The 27,103-nt window shown below is 51.4% G+C and overlaps 1 protein-coding gene across 4 annotated transcripts in view; it reads right to left on the bottom strand.

Moving 5' to 3' along the window:
- The window catches only part of PLCG2 (phospholipase C gamma 2), a 167,518-nt gene that overhangs the window by 125,527 nt on the left and 14,888 nt on the right, over positions 1–27,103 (bottom strand). For 2 of the 4 annotated variants that reach the window (XM_064580799.1, XM_045890678.3), the window contains one exon: positions 25,169–25,403. In XM_064580799.1, coding sequence (XP_064436869.1) covers positions 25,169–25,403 — 235 coding nt within the window. Of the gene's footprint in view, positions 1–25,168; positions 25,404–26,612; positions 26,731–27,103 lie in introns of those variants that run through there. The other 2 variants (XM_064580800.1, XM_064580801.1) reach the window with 2 other exon arrangements.

Here is a 27,103-nt window from a genome sequence, read left to right on the forward strand (position 1 = left end):
CCCCAAACTGGAAACTCCTATATCCACCACCCAGTTCTGGGGGCCGTTTGTTACACAGCCATCGATAATGGAAGCCATGATTATTACCAACAATAACCCACCGCCATGTTGTTTAGCACCTGCTGTCTGTCGGGCCTTCTTCTAATCATTCACAGAAGCTCATTTAATCCTTACAACATCCAGTCATGTGGTTAAGAATCCCCCCCATTCGGGCACCTGGGTGGCTCAGTTAGTTAAGCTCGGGTCATGATCCTGGAGTCCCGGGATCGAGTCCCGCATAGGGCTCCCTGCTTGGCGGGGGGTCTGCTTCTCCCTCTGCCCTCTTCCCTCTCGTGCTCTCTCTCATTCTCTCTCTCTCAAATAAATAAATAAAACCTTAAAAAAAAAAAAGAATCCCCCCCATTCTACAGAAGGGGAAACTGAGGTGCCCAGGTCACCCCTCAGGAGACCAGGGTAAACAGATGCAAGGGTACAGACAATGGACCACCACTCCACAAGAGACAAGAACAGACCACTAAAACCCACAACAGCACGATGAACCTCAAGAACATCACACGGTGCAGGAAACCAAACACAAAAGAGCACATACCATATAATTCCATCAGTGTGAAATTCTAGAACAGAACAAGCTTAGAGTTGCAGCAAGTAGGTCAGGGGTTGCCTGGGGAGAGGGTACTGAGTGCAAAGGGACAAGGAGGGGACTTTCTAGGTTGATGGAGGTGTCGTCTTGATCAGGATGGTGGTCACACAGGTGTCAAAACATACTGAACTTTTAAATGGGTACGTATCACTGCATGTTACTTATACCTCAATAAAATTCAATTGAACAGTTAAAAAAAAAAAAAAGACACCAGGCACATCTTCTGTCTCCCAGAAGATCAAAACTCTTAAAGATGAAGTCTGACATCTTTATAGTAAAGCAACCCAATTCCTGTTTGGTTCCAGTGATCCCTGGATGGCAGGCAATGGGAGAGAGATTTTTTTTTTTCTCCGTGCTTTTCTCTCTTTTCCAAAATGTCTACAATGAACATGTATTCCTCTTGTATTGCAAAATAAAACCACAGGCCACATAAGTTAAAGCTACAGGGGACACAGTGCAGCCTTCCTGAGATGTCCCGGGTGACTCTGTCCCCCCAAGAAAGGGTGGAAGGGCACTGGACAAGGAGTCAGGAGATGTACCTGGCTGGACTCAGGCTTCTTGGGTGCTTGGGCCCAATCCTTAGTTCCTTGAGCCTGGTTGTATATGAGGACTCATGAGTTCCACTTGCCCACCCCGCCCAGCCATCCGGCTCTGGAAGGGACACAGACCAGCCTCCACCCACCCCACACACCCCCTCGAAGCAGCCTCGGGCCCAGCAGGCACTTTGTGTTGTATGCCCAGAAAACCCCAGAGGCAGGCAGACCACGTTTTGGACTCCAACTCTGCCACTCACTGGCTGTGTGGCCTTGGGCAAGTCACTGGGCCTTTCTGAGCCTTGGCTTCCTCATCTGGAAATCAGGAGATGTATGATAACCCATTATAACGGTAGCGGGGGAGGGGAGCCTGGAAGAAGGAAATGAAATAATGGTACTGGGTACGCCCTGAGTTCTCAAAGTGTGTATTTGCTTTTATTTTTGATTCTAAGAGTCTCCCACTAAAACTTAAACAAATGCTATGAGCTCCCACTGATTTATGGAGGAAGCAGCAAACCTACCCATTCATGTTCCACCTAAACACCAACTCCCATGATGCTCCTGTCCATCCTCCTCCCTTACATGCCAGGGTGATGGGCTAAGCAGCCCTCGGTTTCCCTGGGAAGGACAAGGGGCGTCCTCGTGCAAGCTGTTCCAACCAGCCCCCTCTGCCTGCGAGGGCTCGCCAGGCCTGCCACGGCTGAAGAAGGCTGTGCCCATACGAACAGCTCTGGCTTGGCTGTTGTCCAGGCCCTGGGAGCGTCCAGAAACACAGCCCTCTCCAGACGGATGGTTCCTGAAGCTGAGGCCTCCAGACCCCCGTTTCACAGCCGCCACAGCGTATCTGCGGCCCCAGGCAAGGGAAGACCGACGTTCGCCCATTCAGACAAGTCTGCGGTACGTGGGTGGGCCAGTCCGTGCGCGGGGCACCGTGGGACCAGAGACTCATTGGGCTGTACACCCGACGGGGAGGCAGGAAGAGCTGCCTGAAGCCACAGACAATCCAGACAGAGAGGCCCTCACCAGTGAGGAGACCAAGGAAGGCCCAGAGGACAGAAGCGAGCAGAAAAATTCTGAGAGCTTCCATCCCAGCTCACCGAAGCCTCGCTGCAAGCCCATGAAGTACTATCATCTGTACTTCACAGATCAGAACTCAGGCCACCGTGAGGAAGTGACTGAGCCCAGCTCACGTGGTCGGAAGGAACAGGGAGAGGACAGCCAGGTCCCTCGATCTTGCCCCCTCCCTCCCGGAATCGGACTTCTCCTTTGAGTTCTTGCTCTCAACCCCAAAGGTTCACTTAATCCCTTTTTTCTTCCCCTAAGACCAAGCACCACAGACCTCACGCTCCGTGAGGGCAGCAGGTGCGTCTGGATTTCGCACACCCTGGCCTGAGCCTGACACGTCCTGAGTACTCGATGGATGTGTTAAGTCAAAGAATCACCACGTATCCTCTGATCAGCATCGAGCTTTGAAGTCTTCACGAAGAGCAGGTATAACTGGTCTTTTACCACCAACGCTGCTGTCACACTGAATACAACTGATAAAGGGTGCTCGAAACCACTCTGGTGGCTTGCACGGGGGAGTGGACAGGGCGCCTCCAGGTGAAGATGAAGACCTCATGCTATGCTGCAAAGCCCAGCCATCACACCTCACAGCTCCTCCCGCCGAAAAGAGGGGTCGGTCTCCCTCTCCTCGAATCTGGGCTGGCCTTGGGACCTGCTCGGACCAGTCGGACGACACAGAGGTGACACAGGGTACAAGTTCGGAAGCTCCTGCCTTCTGCCTCTTGGAAGGTGCCACGGAGACCCCCGCATTCGGAAGCCGGGCCAGCCTCCTAGAGGAGAGGCCACAGGTACAGCGGAGGCTCCCAGCCTCTGCCACAGCCAGGACCGGCCGCCAGCCATGTGAGCCAGGCATCTCCGAACTCCCAGCCCAGCTGAGAGCAACCGCGTGGGCAAGGCCAGCACGGCCACTGAACACTGCCCAGGATCGTGCAGGGTAATAAATCCGTGCATTTTTTTTTTTAAAGATTATATTTATTTATTTGAGAGAGAGTGAGAGCGAGCACAAGAGGGGGGAGCGGGAGAGAGAGAAGCAGACTCCCTGCCGAGCAGGGAGCCCGATGCGGGACTCGATCCCGGGACTCCAGGATCATGACCTGAGCCGAAGGCAGTCGCTTAACCAACTGAGCCACCCAGGCGCCAATCTGTGCAGTTCTAAGGTGCTAAGTTTGGGGGCACTTGGTTACACAGCAATGTGTAGCCGAAAGCACCATCACCACCGTCAGCGACTACCCGTCCGCCCGGCAGGTAGCGCCCAGGCTTTCTTCCGGTCCCTCACGTAGTAACTCATTTAACACACACAACCCGGTGAAATGGAGGAAATGTTCCCCTATTTTAAATAAAAGGGGCAACTCAGTGGAGTGAAGTGACTTACTCAAGGTCCCTCACCAGTGAGCACTGGAATGCAGGCTGTCTGGCCCAGGCCCATGATCTTCATCCCCCACAAACAGTAATAGCTTACGTTTATTCGGCTTTTTCTGTATGCCAGGAATTGAACAATGCACTGCATGTGAATTAAAACTACACAGATGCAGTAAGAATAGTAAGAATAGTGTGACAGGGAGGTACCCACGCGGTCAGGGTCGGCGGTCCCGCGCTGTGTGAGCCCGTCCCCAGAAGCTCTCTGAGATGGGTGAAGGGTACCCTTCCCTCTTAAAAACCTCCAGGCAGCACTGAAATGAACAGTGGAAGGAAACACACACAGCTCCGGGCAGGACACAGACACACACGGACACACACACACACACACACGAAAATTAAGACTGCCCTCCAGCTAGGATAACAGTAAAATAATGACATCTAAAACACCTTTGCTTTTAGAGGATAGATGCTTTACAGACAGTAATTCATTCTACCTTCATACCTGCCTAGTGACAGAGGTTCTCTTATTATTCCCATTTTATACACAGGAAGACCGAGGCCTGAACGCCTCCTGCTCAGAGAGGACTTAGCTGAGCACGCCTACTGAGGGTTCACGCTGTTCCCCTTGAGTTGTCTCTGTTGGGCAGGTCAGGCCTTCATCCCCCTTTCTTTTCTATTATCCCTCTGTCCCCACCGGCCTACAAGGTTCATGGGAAGGACCTTGTCCAGGTCACTTGCCTCTATTTACCCAGCACCCAACACATCTAGTGCCTATCACCTTCTAGGCCCTAAATGGGTAGTTGAGAAATGGGTAAGGCACAGGAACAAAGCAACCGGCTCCGAAAAGGCCCAATACCCATCTCAAAGGGCAGAAATGGGATAAGGCCCCGGGTGTCCAAGTAACAGTGCCCCCAACGCTCTCCATTCTCAGACCCCATCGTCTCAGAACTAAGTAATCATTTCTAACAAGGAACAAGGTCCCCCTTCTCAGACTTGTCAGGTGGCCCCCTTCATAGCCCCAAACTGGGGCATGCCTAATAGTCCAGTACCTGAAGAGTAACTTTGAGAGCACTAAACAATAGTACCCTGAAGATCTATGGAAAGATTCCCACCAGGACGACCCTGAGCATCAAAGGAACCACGTCCACAGAGGCTGGCGCATCGGGCATCATACCTGGATCCCCCACAACAAGGCTGGAGTCTCTGTCTTCCAGATGGCGCTTGACCCCCACTGGCCTTTGAAAGAGCAGTAGCCTCAGAACAGGTTAAGTCAACAGAAGCCAGGCTGGGGGGAGGGGGCAGAAGAGGAAAACAGCCCCAGCCATGGCCATTCTGAAGACACACACTAGGAGGCCGAACAGGGTGGTCTCATAGCTCCCCAAAGCTCCGTCCTGGGGGACAGATGACCCCAGGACCATATCCTCTGCCCCTGACATTCAGAGGGCTCAGCCAAGCATGAGCACCTCACTGTCCTGTGTGGCCCCCAAACTGCTCTGGCCGAGACCCCCCTGGTGAGGGGCAGGAGGCCGGGAAGCCACACTACTCTGGGCGCCCCAGGGAGAGCAGAGACCCTCCAGCTGAAGGACCCCGCCCTTTGCTGTCCAGAAAGGACAGGAACTGCTCCCCTTCACCCAGCCCCCATCAGCATGAATGTTCATCGCAGGGACAATGTCACAGGTCGCTCATTTTAAGCCTTCTGTTGTCCCCAGCTGCTGACGACGACCACACAGTCCTTTCTTAACTGAGGAAAAAGAAACCATTCCCAATTAACCTTGGCAACTGGAAGCTTTAGTCCTAGAAGGAGATATATGGCAGGTTGAGAGAATTACTGAAACACCCTGGTCATAAAGGTAACCCCATGTGAGAATTACCCTGATAAAGGTAAGGCTATGTGAGCATAATCTGAACGGTAATGAAGGTGACGCCCTGTGAGCATGGTCATCCTCAGCCGCTGACATTTACTGAGCACTTACTCTGATCCAAACGCTGTGCTACAAATCTGACCTGTATTAGCTGACCCCAACCCTATGGGGTGAGGGCCATTATGACCCCTCCATTACACACCTCTGTATAGACAAAGAGACTGAGGTTCAGAGGGGCTCCCTCAATTGCCCACAGTCACACAGCAAGAAGCAGTGGGGCCAGGAGAGCAGTCTCAATCTTTGCTCCCCAATCTCCCGTGCTTCATCTCCCACTGGGTGTCTTTCAGGGAGATCCCTGCTACACCCCACCTCATTGACACCGAAGCAAGACTCTCACTCCCGAATGCTCCCACCACTTGTTTCAGCTAAAACAAGCTGGTCCCCTCAAAAGACTTTATTACCCACTGAGGAGAACAATAAAACAGTGGGACCAAAAACAAACAGCGGACAGACATTCCATCCCTGGACCTGACCCCATTCCTCCCATTCTGTCTTAAGACATCTGTGCTCCAGCCCCAAAGTTTGGCACAAGCACGCTGACCCTGGCCTGGGTCCCCCATCCCTACCCTCCCTCCCTCTGTCCTTGTGGAGGGGGACCTTTTACCGGAGCTGCCTTCTACACCTCTGGATACATCCAAGCTCAAGGCCAAGAGATGCCCCCGGCTACCACGGTCTCTATTGCTGGTGGACCAAAGCCGGCCACCAATTCTTCACCACTCTTTCCATCAGGAGGTGGAATCTGCTTCCCTCCCCTCGAGCACGGGCTGGCTTTATGATGTGCTTTGACCAAAAGAATGTAGCGCAAGTGACACCACGCCAGAAGTGACACCCCAAGCTAAGCATGTTGAGGGAGGGAGAGAGAAACTGCAGTAAAGAGCACCGAGGGGCAGACAAGGGAGGAGAGCCCTCGTGGAAATTCGCACCCACCATCAGTTGAAGCTGGCTGGATGAAGGACTCCAGCCATCACCCAGGTGCGCCCTGCCCAAATTCCAGACCCGCAGAATTGTTGTTTGAAGTCCGGTGTTGTGACACAGTTTGTTATATGGCAACAGGTACCTGAAGCACCATCCCCAGGCTGGCTTCCGGGCCTGGAATAGGGAGCTGCACCTCCTTCTCAGGAGATGGACATCAGGAAAGACCCCCCCGCCTTCCAAGTCCAGGACCTGGTAAGCAATGCCCTCCCCTCATGACGATACTAACAAAAGCACTCAATTAATTCTGAGCTAACTTAGGCCTCACATACTGTCCTCTAGGCTGCACACCAACCCACAAGGCAGATACCGTCCCTGCGCCCATCTCACAGATACTCAAGTGGGAGGTCCCCTACAGAGTGACACAGCTAGGAGTCAAGCCCAGGCTTGTCCAAATCCAACACTGCTCTTATACATGATGTCACGGGATCTCCCACAGCACATCAACCAGAAAGTGCAGAGCCTCAGCCCTCGGGGCCAGAGGTCAGATGTGGTTCTGGGCCACAAAGCATGCCACTGGGCCTGGCGAGGCCACTGTTGGATCAGTCTGGCTCCCATCAGGTACAAAACGTCCTCCCAGAGCCCTCTTAGAGAGCGGGAGAACTCATACTCATCTTCACTCTACGTGCATTCATGTCCCATATTGATCCAACGTTTGCCCATTCCCTAACAATGTCCATGGAATTAAAGATCAAGGCTATTTTTCTCAACTCAACAACTGCCCTTGGTTTATCAATAAACAGTTAACTACATGAATGAATAATGGTGGGAATGAATGAAGCCATGACAATGGAACGCCAAGAGATGACCAGTTAGTGGCCCCTACCTGTGACCGGTCTGATAGCTACAGCCTAATGTCTTCTCCTGACTGCACACTTCCAACAGACCAATTCCCCAGAAGCTTTGATTATTTTGCAGTGGAAGAGGCTAATGCTCAAAGAAAGAGACTTTCTTCCCTCTCAAACGTGAGGTCTGGTATTTCCTGGGACTGTGGGAAGAAAAGTTGGAAAGTTCTGGAAGCAGGACCTGGGGCTGTAAGCTGCACCCTGAGACTTGCAATAGGTGGCTTTGGAGGGAGGAGACTCTCTCTCCAGTCTAGAGAAGAAACCAGATGCACGCTCTCCCACCCATCTTCTGGCTAGAACCCATCTCCTTCTTCTAGAATTCACATCCGTGGACCAAGTGATGGGCCCCTGACAAAAGCAGAGCCAGAGTCTTCTCCCTGGATTGACATATATGCCAATTCTCTATCATTCATGGCAGTTACATTCTATAAAGTCACCATGAACCCTGAATTAGCAAGTACTGAACCAGTGCTCCCAAGGAAATACAGGGTTAGGTTCTTGCGAGCCTCTGGTCACGACATTTGCATCAGCTGATCAATATGTAACCTCGTTTTTGTGTGTGTATGGTTTTTTGTTTGTTTGTTTGTTTTAGACTTTATTTTTCAGTAATCTCTACACCCAACATGGGGGCTTAAACCCACAACCCTGAGATCAAGAGCCGCATGCTCCACTGAATGAGCCAGCCAGGAGCCCCTCTGTGTTTCTTTTTAAAGACTCCTCATTTAATATACATTGTTGATTAACACAGAACTCACAACCAACAGCACTAGAACTCATGCCTGAATAAAGCTTATCAAACACTTGTCATTTTCTCCATAAGCCACGCCACAGCCTTCTTGGGCTCAGGAACACTAGATCGCCCTCGGGGGCTATTTTACACAACAAAACCACCCCAAAAAGTACAAAACCAGAAAAACGTGTCAACAACCATCTGAGGAAAGGACACCTGTTACCTGTAGGAAAGCTGAAACAAGAAGCCAGCTGGGAACACACATGTCGCATGTCGGCGACTCAATATTTTCCCCACTCTGCTCATGTCTGCGAAGGATTACAGAAGTGCCACGAGATTCGGTGCAGGGGTTACAAAAAAATTTCAGCGAGTGGGCAAAATGGGGCTGGGATCCACAAATAACGAGGACCAACTGTGGATGCTCAGAGAAAGCAGCACCCCAGGCGACATGATCTGATCTACAGATGAGGAGGTCTGTGAACGAAGAGAAAGGGGAAATGAGGAGGGCCGAGGAAAGACGAACAGGGAATGGTGGAGGCCGTTCCTGCTTCCTGACCCCCACGCCCTGGCTCCTTGGACTCCGTCAGTTACAGAGCCTCCTTCTCAGCCCCCCATTCCAGGAATTCTCTTTTATGCTGGAAGTAGCTTCTGACCTCACCGGCCAAAAGACCCCAGCTTGTGTGTTGGGCAGTGGCAACTGGGCCATCAGACACACACTCTCCAGAGTTAGGACAGGTGACACAGAAGACTGGGCAATCAGCAGCCAGAGGAGAAAGACACACGCATATGCACACATACACAACGAGGGCACGCACACGCTCCCCAGTCGGCAAGCTGATCGGTGCCCCCCAGGATGCAGGCCACCCCCAGAGGAAGGTTCTACCTGGGCTCCCCAGTAATTTGCAGACGCACAACTGGAACTGGACACTCTGGCCCAGCTGATCAGGTGTCACACCTCAATCTAGGACAGATGCCCAGGCAGATGGCAAAGCCAGCAGACACGCACGATCCCATCTCTGTGGGAAAATGAAGCCACCTGACCTCCCACGAAGCAAGATGCATACTTGCCATCATGATCATCACAGCAGCCGTCCCAGGGAGAACACTTCTCTTGCTTGAGGAAGAAGAAGAGTGTGGGGATAATGAAGTGGGTAATGGAAGAAGGAAGGTGGAGACGGTGGAGGTATGTTCTAGAATGACACTGTCCAATAAAGCAGCGACAACCAGGTACAGCTATTGAGCACGCAAAATGGAACCGGTCCAAACTGAGATGTTCTGTAGATATCAAATACACCCTGGATTTTGAAGACTCAGACCAAAAACAAGAATATAAAATCTCAATAATTATACTGTGTTCATGTTTAAATAATAATACTTTGGATAGACCGAGTTACATAACATATATTAAAATTAACTTCACCTTTTTTCTTTGTACCTTTTTTTATCGTGGTGCCTAGGAATTTAAATTCTACGGACAGAGGCCTGGCACTGCTGCTGACAACACTAGTCTAGAAGTAGCCCAGTTTGGCTTCAGAATGGAGAGGTGGGTGGGAGGGGGTGGGGAGGAGTTCTTTATATATTTTGGAAACAAGTCCTTTATCAGCCATGTGTTTTGCAAACGTTTTCTCCCAGTCTGTGCCTCGGCTTTTCAATCTCTCAACCTGAAGGTTCTACAGCAGCTGGTGAAGGGGAAAACTGGCCTGACATAGTTCCTCCAAAAAGCTTGATGACCGTGGGCCAGTCCCCTAAGCTCACCTAACTCACCGGCACAGAGGACCTAGCTCACAGGCTTCCTGTGATGACTGCACACCATACGGGCACGTCTGTACACACGATCACACGGATACCGTGCGCGTGCAGGGCTCGGCACAACGGCGGCTCGAGGCACGTGCTCAGGAAACGCAGGAATTACTGTGGCATCATGCCTCCCGATTCCGTTCCCCCTTAGGGGACGGCTGGTGGCCGAACGGCAGGTGGAGGCTCATGTAGGCAGTCGGGAAGTGTGGAGGGAAGCGGACACCCCAGGCCAAGGCATCGAACCTTGAAATGAGGGAAAATCTATGCCACACCTCACCCACAGCTTCTGGGTGATCTTGCATGTTTACGAAGGAAACTTTGATGGGCTATCACCTTCATCAAATGGTCCTTTTGTCCCCCCAAAACACAGAAGTAAGGGTTAAAATGTCTACTTCTAGACTCAGGCCAGGAATCACATGCCCACTGATCGGCGTCCAGACCCATGTGCTCCTCGTTAGGCTTACCCCCAAGGTAAGCACGCAGGTGGCACCACCAGCCCGGGAAAGTGCCACTGCCACAGAAAGTGTTCAATGGGAAAACACTGCATCACCCAAAGAGCACGAGGAGCTCTATTTAACAGAGAACAAGAGCCATCAGGGCAATGCAAATCAGAAACACAAAGAGCTAGGACTTCACCCCCACTAGGATGGCTATCCTAAAACACAGACAATACCAAGTGTCGGCAAAGATGCAGGCAAATGGGAGCCCTCCCGCGCTGCTCTGGGGAATGTAAAACGGGGCAGCCACCGTGCAGGACGGCCTGGCCACTCCTCAAACAAGCAAACACAGAGTTACAAGTGACCCAGCGAGTCCACTCTTAGGTATATACCTAAAGAACGAAAACCTACTTCCACGAAAATCTGTCCACAGAGGTTCACAGCAGCATTACTCATGACAGCCAGAAAGGGGCAACAACCCAAAGGTCCATCAAGGGATGAAATGGATAAACAAGATGTGGTCTGTCCTAACGATGAAACAGTGCTCAGCCACAGAAAGGAATGACGTACTGATCCACACCAAAAACGTGGACGAACATCAATGTTATGTTAAATGAAAGAAGTCAGATGAAAAAAGCTACCCGCTATGATTCCATTTCTATGAAACGTCCAGAGAAGGCAAATCTATAGAAACAGAAAGTAGATTCCCCCTTTGAAAAAAAAAAAAAAAAAAAGAAAAAGAAAAAGAAAGTAGTAGCTCAATAGCACACATTTACAGAGTCCCTGGTGCTAGAAGTACAGATCAGGGGATCAGAATCCAGCCTCTTCCTGGCAGACCCAGCTCTGGTTAGCAACTCTCTAGAGTTACGTACATTTGGAGTCAATTCCAACATGGAAGGTCCTTCAAAGCCTTCTCAGGACATCCAACTCCTCCCGGAAGATGGCCTGACACACACATGAGCTGAGCAATTAGAATAACTGGAACCATATCCTAACTGTCAACCTCAGAAACGACTAGATTTCCCTCAACATCCAATTTCTCAGCAAGAAGATTAGGAAAATACCAATTTCTTGGGGTTGCTGTGTGGGTTAAATGAGGGTCTGTCGGCAGCCTTAGCCCACAGGATGGGCTCCTAAGTTTTCCTACCACCATCCCAAGTGGTCATGTTGATGCCATGGTGAGATCCACGGCCTTTAGCCACCAGGGGAATCAAGCTACTGGATCCACAGCCTCGGAAAGAAAGAATACCCAACCAGGGCAAGGAAGCATGACGCTCATGGGACCCTTCACTGCCTATGAATTTCACATCTGTAAAAGTTCACAGACACCCGGATGCTAGCAAGGGTGGTGGATGAGCATGCAAATCAGTGTGGCCTTCCTGCAGACCACGGAACAGTGTGCCCAGAGCCCATGACACAGCCTTCCCTTGCTCCCACCAGTTCTTCTCAACATTTATCCTATGAAACGACCAGGGACGTGCCTAAGGATTAGCACTAAAAATATTCCCAGGATCAATATCTGACATAGCGAAATAGTAAGCTTCATGATATCCAGAAAGAGAAAACTGACTAAACAAATACAAAGAAAAAGATCAGGTGGAAAGGTTATAGCCATTTAAAACCAAACAGAAGGTTTGTACTTGGAAAGACCAGGTGGAAAGGTTATAGCCATTTAAAACCAAACAGAAGGTATGTACTTGGAAAGATTTCCACCACAGGAAACCAAAATAACCATCATCATGAGGACAGGTGTCCCATCAGGAGACACTCACTGAGTGAAACCAAAGGGCAGTTAAAATAAAGCCACTGAAAACAATGTGGATACCTCACAACTAACAGATTATATGCTAATTAAAGATTAAATTTTTTTGAAATGTAAAAAATATGCATCAGAATAATTATCAAAGCAGCATCCTGGTTTCCCTAGGGAGGAAGGGGTATATGTGAGCACTTAGCTATAGGTATAATCTCTCTTTTTTTTTTTAAGATTTTATTTATTTGAGAGAGAGAGCACAAGCAGGGAGAAGAGCAGGCAGAGGGAGAAGAGCAGGCAGAGGGAGAAGCAGGCTCCCCACTGAGCAAGGAGCCTGACATGGGACTAGATCCCAGGACCCTGGGATCATGACCTGAGCCAAAGGCAGGCGCTTAACCGACTGAGCCATCCAGGCGCCCTAATATTTATTTACTAAAAACAATGACCCGAAGCAAATATGATTTGTCTAAGTTGGAGAGAAGGGTATATTCATGGCTGCTATAACAGATCACCACAAACTCAGCGACTTAGGACAACACACATTTATGATCTTACACTTGTGCAGGTCAGAAGTCAGGTATGGGTCTCTCTGGGCTAAAATCAAGGTGTTGGGAGAGCTCTACGGGGGAATCTGTTCCCGTGCCTCTTCTGGCTTCTGGAGGTGGCCTGCGGCTGGTTCATGGACCCCTTCCACCTTCAAAGCCACTAATTTAACCTCCGTGACCTCTGGTCTATCATCACATCTCCTCTTCCAACTCTGACCCTCCTCCCTCTGTCTTTCACTCACAAGGACCATTGTGATTACATCCGGACCACCCAGATAATCCAGAATAATCTCCCCATGTCAAGATTCTTAATCACATCTGTAGAGAGCCTTTTGCCCTACAGGATAACGTAGGCACAGATTCTAGAGATTACGATGGGGATGTCTTGGGGTGGGGAAGGGGGGCCTGATTCTGCTTACCACAGAGTCCACAGAAATCACTGCCACCTTCATCATAGCAAGAGCAGCTGACCCTTGCTGGGGGCTCTGGGATACTTGTGAGGCATTATCTCAAAGTGTGCAACCTAATTTGCTCAGCTAATGTCTGTGAGAATCCCCTAAGGGAGGCACTACTCTGACCCCACTTTATAGATGGGCACAACGAGAAGCTAACTAACTTGTCATGGTCACCAACACTTTAAGTGGCAGCACCGAGATCTGAACCCAGGCAGCCAGGCCTTAAGAGAACAGCTTATAGTAAGAAATGGTCACAATAGAGCACAAAATGGAAAAGGCATGACACCAGAATATGTAAAAGGACAGCCTTTTAGAAAAATGTATCTATGTCTCCCCCCCCAAAAAAAAAAAAAATCCAGAAGGGTGTAGACCAAGTGCTCACACACTTGCCTCTGGGTCAGGGGAAAGGGGCTGTTACCCTCACCCAGTTGTAGTTAAAGACATCTCTGCTCATGAAGACACGTAACTGCTTCGAGGAGAACAAAATCGGAGTTATTTTAATCAGGGCAAGCACAAGGAGGTCAGAGGAGATCAGCTCGGAGTGGTCTCCAGCAGGAAACTGGCGTAACATTCATGCTCGGCCACCCCAGCTGGGGCCCTTCTCAGCTCTCCCGGGACTCGGGTCCTCCTCCGGCCAGGCCCCAGGGCAACCAGCAGAGGCCGGCAGCAGGCCAGGAGTGGCCTGGATGGTCCGGGCACGACGGGGAGGGTACACCTGCCAATGACATCCTGTCATGACCCTGAGGCTGGCATCCCGCCCCCGACCAGGTGCCCCGCAGGGTCTCCTCTCCCAGTCTCTATCATGCTGTGCGGACCCGAACTTTGCCAGTCTCCAGGTTCTTCTTCCTCTCCTTCACACACTCACCCTTGGCTGCCAGCACAGCTCGGGGCGGGTGAAAGCTTCCTCCAGCCGTGCTGGGAGAGTGGGAAGGGCCCCTCTGCTCTCAAATGGCATGGTCTCTGATTCTGTTTCCAAAACATCACCACTGACCTGTGGACACTCCTCCTCCCCGAGTGCGGGCCTCCCCAGCCTCCAAGGAGAAAGGCCAGGGCCAGAGCTGCTGGCCTACCCAAGGCTGGAATCCAGGGGACCTTAACCCTAAAAGGCCCCCTGCATGCCCAAAACAGCAGGAAGTGGTGGCCGCTGTGAATGGGCCCCATACGGCCCCGAGAACGTTTCCAGAACACACCAAGGCAGGCGCTGACAAGCCACCAGGGCAGCTTGAGCATGAGACCCCCTCCCCCTTCGGATCCACACCAGGCATGTTACACACATTTACAAATGTCATCTTCCCAAGGATCGTGCCGGAAAGCTCCGCCATCACCCCATCTCTCGCAAGAGAAAACAGAGGCACAAAGAGGCATGAATCGCTCAGGGTCATGCAGCCAGTAAGCACAGGGCCGAGACCGGAACTGCTGTATGTGTGTGTGGCTAAAAAGGAAGTTGCCATAGGGATGCCCTATCTTAACCCCAGATCCTACCGTCTCTGGGGGGAGAAAAAGGCGGGCGGGGGCCGAAAGGGGCATCTAGGTCCTTTCCCGGATCCGTCCACCGGACACGTATCGGGAGGCACCCGCTGTGGGCCAGGCACAGGCGGAGCGCTGGGGATTCCTCGCTGGTCTGGTCAGCAGGACAGACGGGACCCGGCCGCCCGGAGCTCACAGTCTGGGCAGGAAGGACCACTGAGCGTCTGGCTCCAGGTCAGCCCCTGCCAGAGGGCAGGAAACGCTGACACCAGGATTTCTGGCTTCAGCTTCAAACTGCACAGCACTTAGGTCTCTTCCAAGACAACCCAAGACATGTCACTCTGCTACCCTGATGTGTGAAAAATGCATGCTCATTTCTAAGATCCACTGGATGGTGGGAGGTGGGGACGAGTTTCTAAAAGGATTCACCAAGAGATCGCTTTTAACAGCTCCCTCCCTAGATGGAGCACCAAAGTGGACCGACTACAACTCACTTGACGTACACAGGGTCCTTCAAAGGGGAGGCTTGGTTGCTTGGAGGAGAGAATTCACGGGATGTACTTCCAAGAGACAGGAAAGGAGCATGAGCCGTAAGGACAAGAGCAAACCTTACAGAGGGCTTCCCAGGTGCCTCAGTGATAAACCCACAGGCACACACACATCTGAGCCTCCTAACAACCCTGGAAGGCAGGCACTACCAACCTTCCCATTTTGCAGATGAGCAAACAGAGGCACAGAGAGTTAAGTCTCGTGCCCAAGGTCACACAGCTAAAAAGCCAGAGTCAGGAGTCAAACCTACGCAGTCCTTGTGGCCCGGGTCAAGACCAGCGTAGCTAGGAAGCAAGAGGACCCTTGAAATAAAGCAAAGGCCCTAAATTCTTTTACAACAAACTCCAACTTGCCCATCATATCTGCAGCCAGATGGACACCTCTGGTCATGCTCAGCCCACCACCCCTTAGGCCCCTTTTAAAGGGGAGTGTCTTCGTTTGCTAGGGCCTCCATAACAAAATACCACAGACCGGGTAGCTTTAACAACAGCAGTTTACTGTCTCACAGCCCTGGAGGCTGGAAGCCCAAGATCAGGTGTTGGCAGGGTTGGTTCCTACTGGCGGCTGAGAGGGTCAATCTGTTCCGTGCCTCTCCCCCACCTTCTGGCACCAGTGGTGTGCCTCGGCCTGTAGATACACCACTCCCAGCCCCGCGTCCCTCGTCACTGGGCCTTCTCTGTGTGTCTCTTCTCCTTTTAAGGACACGGTCATATTGGACTGGGGGCCCACCCGACGCCAGCATGACCTTAATGAGTACCTCTGCAAAGATCCTACTGCCAAATAAGGTCACATGCTGAGGTACCAGGGGGTTAGGGCTTTGAAGTATGAATCTGGGGGGAGGTCACAATTCAACCCATTACAGGGACACCCCCCCCCCCACGGCCCATAAGTCCTGAAGCTGCCAGACTACGCTCTCCAACAGGAGAGGTCACCTACCCTGCCCACACCCAAGAGAGGACAATGGCCTCAAAAGAGCCAATCCCTGTGCACTGGCTCGAAAAGACCTGGCCAATCACAGGCCTCCCCCAGGAGCCCATCCCTGGGGGGGGGGGGGCGGGGACACCTCAGGCTTCCTGGTAGGGGCCGCACAGGGAGTCAAGCTGGAGAAAGGCTTTGCTGGGGAATCCAGCCATGGCTACCAGGACACATAAGGGAGACCAGTCCATGGAGAGAAGCCACCGCCAGGGGCTCTTGCCACCGACAGGATGGTGAGTCCTCAGTGCCACCACCTCCCCTTCCCACGAAGGCCACTTACAGGGTAAGACTGTTCATTTTCTTGGATTCCTACAAGAACCCATCCCCCAAGCAAGCCCCTACAATCATTCTGTTCTCCAGGCATCCGTGAGGTTGCTATAGCCACCTCTGCCCCCTCCAAAATTAGGGGCCATGGAAGACCCTGCAAGATGCCCTCCAAACCCATTTCCCATTCTTAATGGCACACAGGTTGGCCACATTTCCCAGGATCCTTTGCAGCTGGTCACATGCCAAGTTCTGGTCTGCAGAAGTTGGGCACCTTCCACCTTGCAGGCCTGGCCCATAAAACCCTCTAAGGCATCTTCCATTCTTCCTCTTCCTCTGCATGCTGGCTGGACACAGAGGATCCTGAGGTGGCCTCGGAAGTCTTAGGGGATCACGGTGCTGCCAGGCAGCAGAGCCCCACCCCTCAATCCCACCCACTGTTTCATGACTTGGCTGAGAAACTTGTACTATATGAAGAAATCACTTGTCACTGCACTTTGTCCCTGACTAACATAGAAGCTTTGCTGCCATGCCCTCTCTGGAATGCTCTCCCCACAGAGATTCCCCTGGCTCCCTCCTTCTCACCCACTAAGTCTCAGCTCAAATGTCACCTCCACAGTGAGGCTTCTCTGAGACCTGCCCTACAAACAGTGTTCTTCACTGGTCACTCTGTCCCAGTACCCTGTTTCTTTCCTTCCTAGCATCCATCACAATCCAAAATGATGGAATGATTAGTTTGGCTTTTTCTTTCCCATGAAACTATAGGCACTAGAGGCTCCTTTATGGATCTCCACTGTCCCGCTCAGCACTTCATCCCCAGTGACCAGTGTAACACCCGATACACACTCAGTCCTCTTTGAGCATTTGCTAAATCAACAAAGGAACAAATTCTAAGAACATCAAATGATCATGATCCAGGACAGAAAACCCTTGAACAACCACAGAAACCAATTCCTCAACCATCCAGCATACAAGCAGGTCTGAACCAATAACAAGAATAAAAAGGTTGGGGCGCCTGGGTGGTTCAGTCAGTTAAGTGTCCAACTCCTGATTTCCGCTCAGGTCATGATCTCAGTGTTGTTAGATCGAGCCCTGCATCAGGCTCTGCGCTCAACACAGGGTCTGCCTGTCCCTCTCCTTCTGCTCCTCCACATTCTCCCCCAACCTGCGCATGCGCTCTCTAATAAATAAATGAAATCTTTTAAAAAAAATAAATGAAAAGGTCAATTCTACTTTTTATACCAGCAGTCTCTATCATGGAGTATACCCCAGAAGGGAACCAGGAAGGAAAATCACTATGTAAGTGGAAGTTCTAACATTGATCTCATCCTTTCTACAATACCGCTTGCCTTTATGTTTGATGAGGACAATGACAATAATCATGACAAGGATGACAAGAGCAGCTAATAGTCGAGCATCTGCCTCCAGGGTGTTCAGCAACGTAGCAAGCGTTTCCCATGTATTCATTTAATGTTCTCAAAAGTCTCGTGCAATTGGCTCTTTCACTAGTCCTTTTACAGATGTGGAAATGGAGACACAAAGAGATGATGAGTGGCCCAAGATCACACTCCAACTAAGTGGCAGGCCTGGGATTGGACCCTGGGCATCTGGGCTCTGGACTCTGTGCTATCATGTACCATAACTGCACATCTAAATCAACAAATAAGTTTATAGATACTGAGGATGTTGGCTCAGTCTTATCTCTGATGGGATGTCTGAAGGAATGTGGATTTCTTCTTAGATGGAGGATGCCAGTGGAAAAACAGCCACTTCTCCATTGTTTTGAAAACCTTCTGATAAGATAACAACAACTTTCAAAAATATTCATTTTTTTAAGGGCTATGAAGCCCCAGGATGGATTTCAGAATTAGCGGAGAAACAGAACCGCCACCCTTTCACCGGCCCTGGCTGTCAGCACCTGTCCACACTGTGCAGCCCCCTGGCACGCCTGTCTCCCTGCTCACCAGGGCACGTCGAGAGTCCCACCACCCCCCCAGCATCTCCAGCACCCCGCAGAGCGTGTCCTGTGCGCACAGAAGGAATGAATGCATTTCCCTCCCGTTGTCAACAACGCGGTCTGAGCGGAGCTACTGTTCCTGGGTCGCCAGCGGGGTGCTTCTCCATCACGCACAGAACTGAAACAGCTAAGAGCACCAGGAGGTGGGACTCTGAAGACAGACAGAACGGGTACAAATTGTAGTTGTGCCTGGTCGTGGCTGTGTGGCCTTGGGCGCATCTCTTAGACTCCCCAGGACGCCGTGTCCTCTTCAATAGTGCAGGGAGGATGCCTGCCTCCCAGGTTCACTGTGAGCAGCTGACAAGCTCGTGTGTGTGATGTGCTGCCACACCGAGAGGTACACAGAGAGCACTCGTTAGAGGCAGGTCTCGTCATTGTCAGGGGGACAAGCCAAGAACCCCACACCAGGGCAACGGGACAGCTCCTATTTTTGAGAATTCCTCAATTCACGGGCAGCCACAACTTGGCAAAAATAAGCAGATGGAGAAAACATGAGTAGGTGCAACTGCAAACTTCGGGATACAAGCCTACTCAGTCGAAACGGCCACAGTCCACACCCTCAAAGGCAGCTCATTGCCGCACCAACCCTGTTCGGACTCCACAAACCGGGGGCGTCACGTCAGCTCCCGAGACACATTCCAGGCCTCCCAAATGCAGAAGATGCAAGAGGACCCTAAAGGTTTAACCCAGCAAGGGCCCCAAGTGGGCTCCTTTCTACTGGAGACTCAGCTGGTGCCCCTGGAAGGAAAGAAAAACCACACACACAGCATTTCCCGGCTGTCCCATGAGCTCCCTCCCTATATTCAGAGGCTCTTCAGGAGGCCAGGGCTGGAAGGAATCCCAGTCACCATCTTACCATCCCCCTTGGAAAGCAAGAGGGAAACTGACAGCCAAGAGGTGAGTGGCTTAAGATCCACAGTCTTCATTAGAAGCCAGGCCTTGGGACTCCCCACCAGTGTCTTTTCCCCTTTTTCTTTTACTGTATTACATTCCAATCTCCCACATATTAAAAAAAAGTACATAAAATCCACTTAATTCTTGTCTATCCTAAAATTCATCTAATTCATATTGGATAGGAGCAATTATCTCACTTTGATAGGGAAACTGAGGCATGGAGTGCCTCAGTTCACATGCTTACTAGGTGGTGGAGTGGGGATCTGAGCTGCAAGTCAGGATCCGGGGTCCAGGTGCTCTCATGGTAACCAGCCACTCCCAGCTCCTTCCCACCCTGCACATGCAGGCTTCTCCTCACAGAGGAGATTCCCCATTTCTTGAACCCGAGTTGGCCTTGGTGACCTGAGCTGGTACAAGGGACATTCTGGGACTTCTGAGGTTAAGCCATAAGAGGCCCTGAAGCTTCTGCTGAGGACTCTTGGAACATACCCACCGGGGGGATGCCAAGCACCGTGTTAAGTCCAACTACTCTGGGACTAGCAGGCAGTAGGCACACAGTCACCCATCGCCACCAAGGCGCCAGATGTGGAAGTGAAGATTCTGGAACCTTCCGGACCAAGGGACACACCAGTTGAGTACCACTAAATGACCTGAGTCCAGGCCACAAAGGGTAAAATCACCCAGCTGAACCCTGCCCAAATCTCTGACCCACAAACTTACTCACTCATATTCAATGGCACCTGCTGATCCCACTTCAAGACAGCCAGCCTGCAGGCCACCTGGTAGCTTCTCCTTCAACTTGCCACCCAAGAAGCTCCTCCTCGAGGAGGCCCCCCCCCATTCCCTACCATCCCCCTCACAGCCAGATGGGTAAGAACCGTCCTTCCTCACACGGTACCGAGCCCAGACCCTCACTGTGGTACTGATCACACAACCCTGCAACGGCTGGTTGCTGGGTCTGTTCCCCACCAGGGGCAGGGGCTCCACCCTTCCGCCTCTTGCACAGCAGTCCAGCACCCAATAGGACAGCAAATATGGGCCGAACACATGACAGTGCTCCATCACGACAGGGTCCAAAGAGATACCCTATTAAACCCACTGACATTTTATGGCCCTAAGCAAAGCAACACGTGACTTGAAACTAACGTTTCTCAACCTCAGCACCACTGACACTTTGTACTAGAGTATTATTTGTGTTACGGGCTGTTCTGGGCATAGTAAGATGTTTAACAGCATCCCTGGCCTTGATCCGCTAGATGCCGGGAGCACACCCCATCCCCAATGATGACAACAAAGAGTATCTCCAGGCATTGCTGCATGCTCCCAGTGGGCTGCGGGGGGGTCGCCCTGGTGGAGAACCACTCCCTGCTTTAGACAGCAGGACCTCTGTGTGTCTACCGTCACCCAAGCCTGCATGGGCAGCCGGTGTGTGTGGGATACCTGTCCACAAGTCACACACCACTTGCCGAGGACTCCAAAACCACCTGCCCGTGCTCCCTCGTGCAAGCTGGCAGGCATCCCAGTAACCTGCATGGTCCTACTAACTTACAGCCCTGAAGGAACACCATGTCCTGGGGTCCCCCTCAGGACATCACCCTTACAACAGTGAGCTGGAAATGCATCCCTGAGAGTCCCTATCAAGGACCTGAAGGCTTGCTCTCTGAGGGGTCAGGGAGCACCATTACTAAGCTCTTTACCCCAGAACTGGCTTTTTCTGTCTCTTTACCAGGAACACATCCATCTCACACAGGACTGCCAGAGCATGTTCCAAAATGCAAATGTGATCATGTCATCCCTCTTCTGAAAACCCTTCCTTGGATCCCTGCTGCCCTCCAGAAAAAGTCCAAACACCTGAGCAAGACTTTGCCACCCTGGACAAGCTGGACACCACTCGTTAGCAACAACAATGGCAAAAATACAGCAGGGGTTCCCAATGGGTGAGTGCCTAGCCCATGCCATGCACCATGTTGAACCCCTCTAACATATTAACTCATTTATTCACTCCCAACCATAACCCTGCAGTGTGGACACCAGTATTATTCCCTTTCTAGAGATGAGAGAATTAAATCTCAGAAAGCAGATGTAACTCGCCCATGGCCACACAGCAAAGCTCCTCAAACAGTGTTCCAAGTCAAACCCCATGCTGCTCGTACCTAACGCAACAATGTCGGCTCCATGAGGATTTGAAGCTGATTACTGCCGTGTCTTCAGTACCTAGGACAGTGCCTGGCAGCGCGGATGCTCAACTACAGAAGGAAGGAGGGATGGCAGGATGGGTGGAAGTCTCAAGAGCATCATATGCCAAATCTAGCTAATTACCAGGACCACTGGGGGGCTGATTAAAATACGGAGTCCCGGGGCGCCTGGGTGGCTCAGTTGGTTAAGCGACTGCCTTCGGCTCAGGTCATGATCCTGGAGTCCCTGGATCAAGTCCCACATCAGGCTCCCTGCTCGGCAGGGAGTCTGCTTCTCCCTCTGACCCTCCCCCCTCTCATGTGCTCTCTCTCATTCTCTCTCTCTCAAATAAATAAATAAAATCTTAAAAAAATAAATAAATAGGGGCGCCTGGGTGGCTCAGTCGTTAAGCGTCTGCCTTCGGCTCAGGGCATGATCCCGGGGTCCTGGGATCGAGCCCCGCATCGGGCTCCCTGCTCAGGGGGAAGTCTGCTTCTCCCTCTCCCTCTCCCTCTCCCCCTGCTTGTGTTCCCTCTTTCGCTGTGTCTCTCTCTGTCAAATAAATAAATTAATTAATTAAAAAAATAAAATAAAATAAAATACGGAGTCCCAAACTACCTAGTGAATGACAGTCACCTTCAAACTCTCCAGGGAGAGGGCAAAATTGCATTTAGTCAACCGAAGGGGGAGAACTACAGGACATGGATTTCAGGAGACAAAATCCCATCTCATGCCCCTTAGAATGAGCTTCAGGAGAAGGTTCCAGGAGCTGGTGTTTTTAAAAGTCCCCCAGGTATCTGATTGTCAGTCAGGCTTGGGACCCACTGCCCACTCTCAGTATGGCATCCCTGCTTTTACCATTTGTACCCCTTCCACACCCAGCAGGCCACCAACCCCACCCCAGCTCCAACAAGTATCTGGGCCACTTGGGAGATCAAGTGTAGCCAAATGCAAGCAAAATTGGGATGAAAGTTGGCTGCTCACTCACATGGGCATTTTCAAAGCAGGGCTTCTGGCTCTGTACCACCTGAGACCTGCTTGGCTCCAAAGCCAGAAGAAACCTTTTGGAAAGCTATTTAATCTGACTCATGATAAGAAATCAAATGAAGGGGCGCCTGGGTGGCTCGGTCGTTAAGCGTCTGCCTCCGGCTCAGGTCATGATCCCGGGGTCCTGGGATCAAGACTCGCATTGGGCTCCCTGCTCGGCGGGAAGCCTGCTTCTCCCTCACCCACTCCCCCTGCTTGTGTTCCCTCTCTCCTGTCTCTCTCTCTGTCCAATAAATAAATAAAATCTTTTAATTAAAAAAAAAATTCCCGGGGCACCTGGGTGGCTCAGTCGTTAAGTGTCTGCCTTCGGCTCAGGTCATGATCCCAGCAGCCTGGGATCGAGCCCCACATTGGGCTCCCTGCTCAGCCGGGAGCCTGCTTCTCCCTCTCCCACTCCCCCTGCTTGTGTTCCCTCTCTCGCTGTGTCTCTCTCTGTGTCAAATAAATAAATAAAATCTTTAAAAAAAAAGAAAGAAATCAAATGAAGAACTATGCCAAGCTAGCAGAGTCCACCTGTGAATGGTCAAGTTTGGAATCCCACTGCAGCATGGATTCAAGTTTGGGAAGAGGTACCTCACGGGCTTTTGGGGGGGTGCTGCCAAACTGCCTTCTGACTCAGAAATAACACTTATAGGAAGCTGTCCTTCAGGTGTGCCCACGTTAGAAGAATAAAAGCATGCAAGGATAACCCACACACACTGCTGGTGGGAATGTAAAATGCTGTAACCACCTTGAAAATAGTCTGGCAGTTCCTAAAATAATTAAACAGAGTTACCATATGACCCAGCAATTATACTCCCAGGCATACGCCCAAGAGAAATGAAAACATACACCCACACAAAGACTTGTACATGAACGCCCACAGCAGCACGATTCACAGTTGCCAAAAAGTAGAAACAACCCAAAGGTCCATCAATGAGCAAATAAACACATTGTGGAAAATCCACACAATGGAATATTATTCAACCGCACAAAGGAATGACGTACCAACACGCACTACAACATGGATGGACCTCGGGAACATCACGCTAAGTGAGTGAAGCCAGACACAAAAGGCCTCATGTTACAGAATCCCATTTATGGGAAATGTCCAGAACAGGGCAATCTACAGAGACAGAAAGGAGACTCAGGGTTGCTTAGGGCAGGGGAGGAGGGTGAGGGCTATCAGGGACAGGGTTTCCTGCTGAGGTGATGAAAAGTTCTAAAATTGATGGAGGTGGTGGGTGGTTGCACAGACCTGTGAATACACTAAAAACCACCAAATTGTTCGTTTTCAGTGGGGGGTAGGGTATGTGAATTCTATCTCGATAGAGCTATTATTTAAAAAAAAAAAAAGGAAGAAGAGAAGTATAGCTGCAGTAGCTAATAGCAAAACACCCGAAATAACCCCAGTGTCCACCTCCGGGGCTCAGACCCTGAATCACAGCCAGATGCTACGTGGCCGTTAAAGAATCAGGCAGACCCATGTGCGGATCAGAACCCTCCTCCAAATAATCATTAGAAAAACAAATCAAGGGGCGCCTGGGTGGCTCAGATGGTTAAGCGTCTGCCTTCGGCCCAGGTCATGATCCTGGGGTCCTGGGATCGAGTTCCGCATTGGGCTCCCTGCTCCTTGGGGAGCCTGCTTCTCCCTCTGCCTCTCTCTTTCTCTCATGAATTAATAAATAAAATCTTTAAAAAAACAAATCAAGGTGTACAAATTTTAGTAGGGACCCATTCGTGCAAAAAACACGACTTTCACATGATACAAGCACAGAATACTCTGGAAGCCAGAAGAACTTGGTAACGAGCTCGCCCCGGGGCACAAGGTGGGGCTGGGGAGGAGATACATGTATTAATGAATTGTTTGATTTTTTTTTTCCCAGTGTATATTTTAATTTTTCAATTATGCTGACTTTTTAAAAAAGAAGTCCATTTAAAAAAATGCAAATTAAAGCAAGTCTGCAACTGAAAATTGCTTAAGCCTCCTTACTCCGTTTGTTAAAAACAGTCTTAGAAACTTTAGGAACTGAGCCAATTGCCCAATCTAAGGTGGGTGGGGAAAGAAAACACCACCCCCAGGACCAGAGCTTCATTTAAAAGCTCCAGAATCCTCAGTGACGTGCTCTGTCCACACGGAGGAAAAGTAAAGGCCTCTGGTTCTGTGGTTCATGGTAAAACAAAACAGGCATTTGGCTAGCAAGCCTGGAGTTTCTGTAGCTCCGTCATTCAGCCATCAGGAGGGCAGAGAGCGGGCGCCTGGGTGGCTCAGTTGGTTAAGCGACTGCCTTCAGCTCAGGTCATGATCCCAGGGTCCTGGGATCGAGCCCCGCATCGGGCTCCCTGCTCTGCGGGGAGCCTGCTTCTCTCTCTCCCACTCCCCCGCTTGTGATCCCTCTCGCTGTGTCTCTCTCTATCAAATAAATAAATAAAATCTTTAAAGAAAAAAAAGGAGGGCAGAGAGCTTGACCAGCAGCAGAAACTAAAGGATCCCCGATGCCGTCAGGCAGGGCGCACACCCCTGCCAGCCCAGGTGAGCCACCTTATGTCACTTCCAAGTTGGCCCACGCAGGCCTCTGTTGCTTCACCAGGGCGTTTCGGGCCGAACTTCCCCCACTTATTCTAAGCGCCACTGGAGACCCAGACAGAATGGCCACACTTGCGTTTCCAGAAGAAGATAAGGTATCGAGCCAATAAGCGAAGGCAGGAAGGGGAGAAGTGCACAGGCCGGGGCTCCAGGGTACTCACAGAAGCCCTCGATCTTGTCGGCTGTCTTGCTCCAGGCCACTTGGCGCGTCTCCATGATCACCTGGACGGTCCTCCGCTCCGGGGTGGACTTGCGGAAGCTGAACACCGTCATCACTGTGCCCAGCTCCAGCGCTCTCTTGATCTGACTCTTCTCGTATTCAGGAAGGGTGTCCACGCTGACTGGGGCGGTCATTGTCAGCAGAATAGGGGGTGGCAGGAGTGAGGGCAGAGGACGCTGGAAGGGCAGAATAAAGGAGTGAATTGGTTTTTGTTAACTGGGTGGGGGAGGGGATTAGTTAACAGCCAAAATCCTGTCTCATGCCCATCGGGATGAGTTTCAGGAGGCGGCTCTGGTGGCAGGGAATCGTGGACCACTCAGACCACCCATGCAGGACACAGAGGTTTAAACAGAAGTGGACATGGGGGAGGAGGCCCCTCACCTCAGTGACTGAACTGTTATGCTGGCTTTGAATAACCAAATCACCCCAGCCTGGCAGTGACCCCTACCCTCCCCACACACTTCCATGCTTAGAATATTTGAATAGCCAAAGCAGCCCAGAATGGCCCCACTCCCCACCCCCAGCATCCTTTTATATTCTGCCTAGATTTTCCTCAGCAGCCCCTTACTTCCTAAGTGAAGTTGGGAACAGAAAAAAATATTAAGCCACTTCAGAATGTGTCTGTGGAGACCTCTGCACGGAAACGAAGCCAAAATGACAGAAAAGGTCAGGGCGCAGCTGCCCCAGGGTCGAGGCCTGGTGTGTGGCCCTGGGTAGGCTGCACGACCTCCGCAAGCCTCAGTCGCATCATTTCTCTAACGGCGCTGTTGGGATGGTGAGGGGCACCCGGCATTCTGCTCAGCGCGCAGTAGGCGTTCTGGAACACCACTCATACCCACACATAGTCAGAGAGATGCCAGGCCCCAAATCCAACAGCCATCCTTGTCTGGACGTACTCACACCCACATCCAATCCATGAGCAAATGCAACCCATCTTCCCGGCTCACTGGCTCCTCCCAGGATCTCACAGCTGGATTGTTCTCGTGGCCCACCTGTTCTCCTGCTTCTGCCCCAGCCCCCTACAGCCCAGTAGTGACCAGGAGCTAGAGGACACTTATGGAACAAGATGAAAACCCCGTCAACCCCTCTGACCAGCCGGCTGCAGTCGTGGCCTGAGCCCTGGCTCTGCAGAGGGGAGTCCAATGGAAGACGTTCTAGACCCTCCCCCAAGCCCAAGCCTTATTTCCACACTCCTAAAGGGCGATCCCTCCTTCCAAGAATCTCCAAGGTTCTTGGAAGGATTAAACCAGATAGTGTATCTTGGGGCCCTTAGAACAGTGATGCAAAGTCAGTGCTCCCCAGATTTAGCTCCTGCTACTACTGCCCATCAGTTGTTCCGTGCACCTCCTCCCCGCCCCCCAAATGCCACAGCATTAGGAGCCCACAGCTGTTACTCTGTAGAGAGGCAGGTGTTCAGCCCAGGTCACGCAGGCCCTCACTCTGGGTCCGCCTTCTGACAGCCTCCTGCCACGCTGCTCAAAAGCAGGGCCTCGGTTCCCTCATCTGTAAAATGCAGATAATACCAGTCTCAAGGGGCGCTGGAAGGACTGAAAGCTACAGCCCCCAGCCCTTGGCAGGGCCTCAGGTAATAGTCATCAGCCAGTTGTTCAACATGCTGAGTGTCAACTCTGTGCCAGGAACTGAGCTGGGGACTGGTATGCAAATCAGGGGGAGTGGGGAGAGGCCCAGGTCTTGCCCTTTGCCCCCTCCTCCCTCCAGCTCCTGCCCATCACCAAAGGCACCTCCACAGGCATCTGGAGATAAAACCATGAATTACACCTGCTCTCTGCCCACCTGGAATCAGACCTGTCAGCTCAACCCCTACTTAGATCAGAGAAAGCTTCTGGGAGGAGAGGGTATCTGAATCCAAAAGGTG

The sequence above is a fragment of the Mirounga angustirostris genome, unplaced genomic scaffold (assembly GCF_029215605.1).
Source record: "Mirounga angustirostris isolate CCGP_5_RB_7025 unplaced genomic scaffold, mMirAng1.0.hap1 SCAF_16, whole genome shotgun sequence".
Lineage (NCBI taxonomy): Eukaryota > Metazoa > Chordata > Mammalia > Carnivora > Phocidae > Mirounga > Mirounga angustirostris.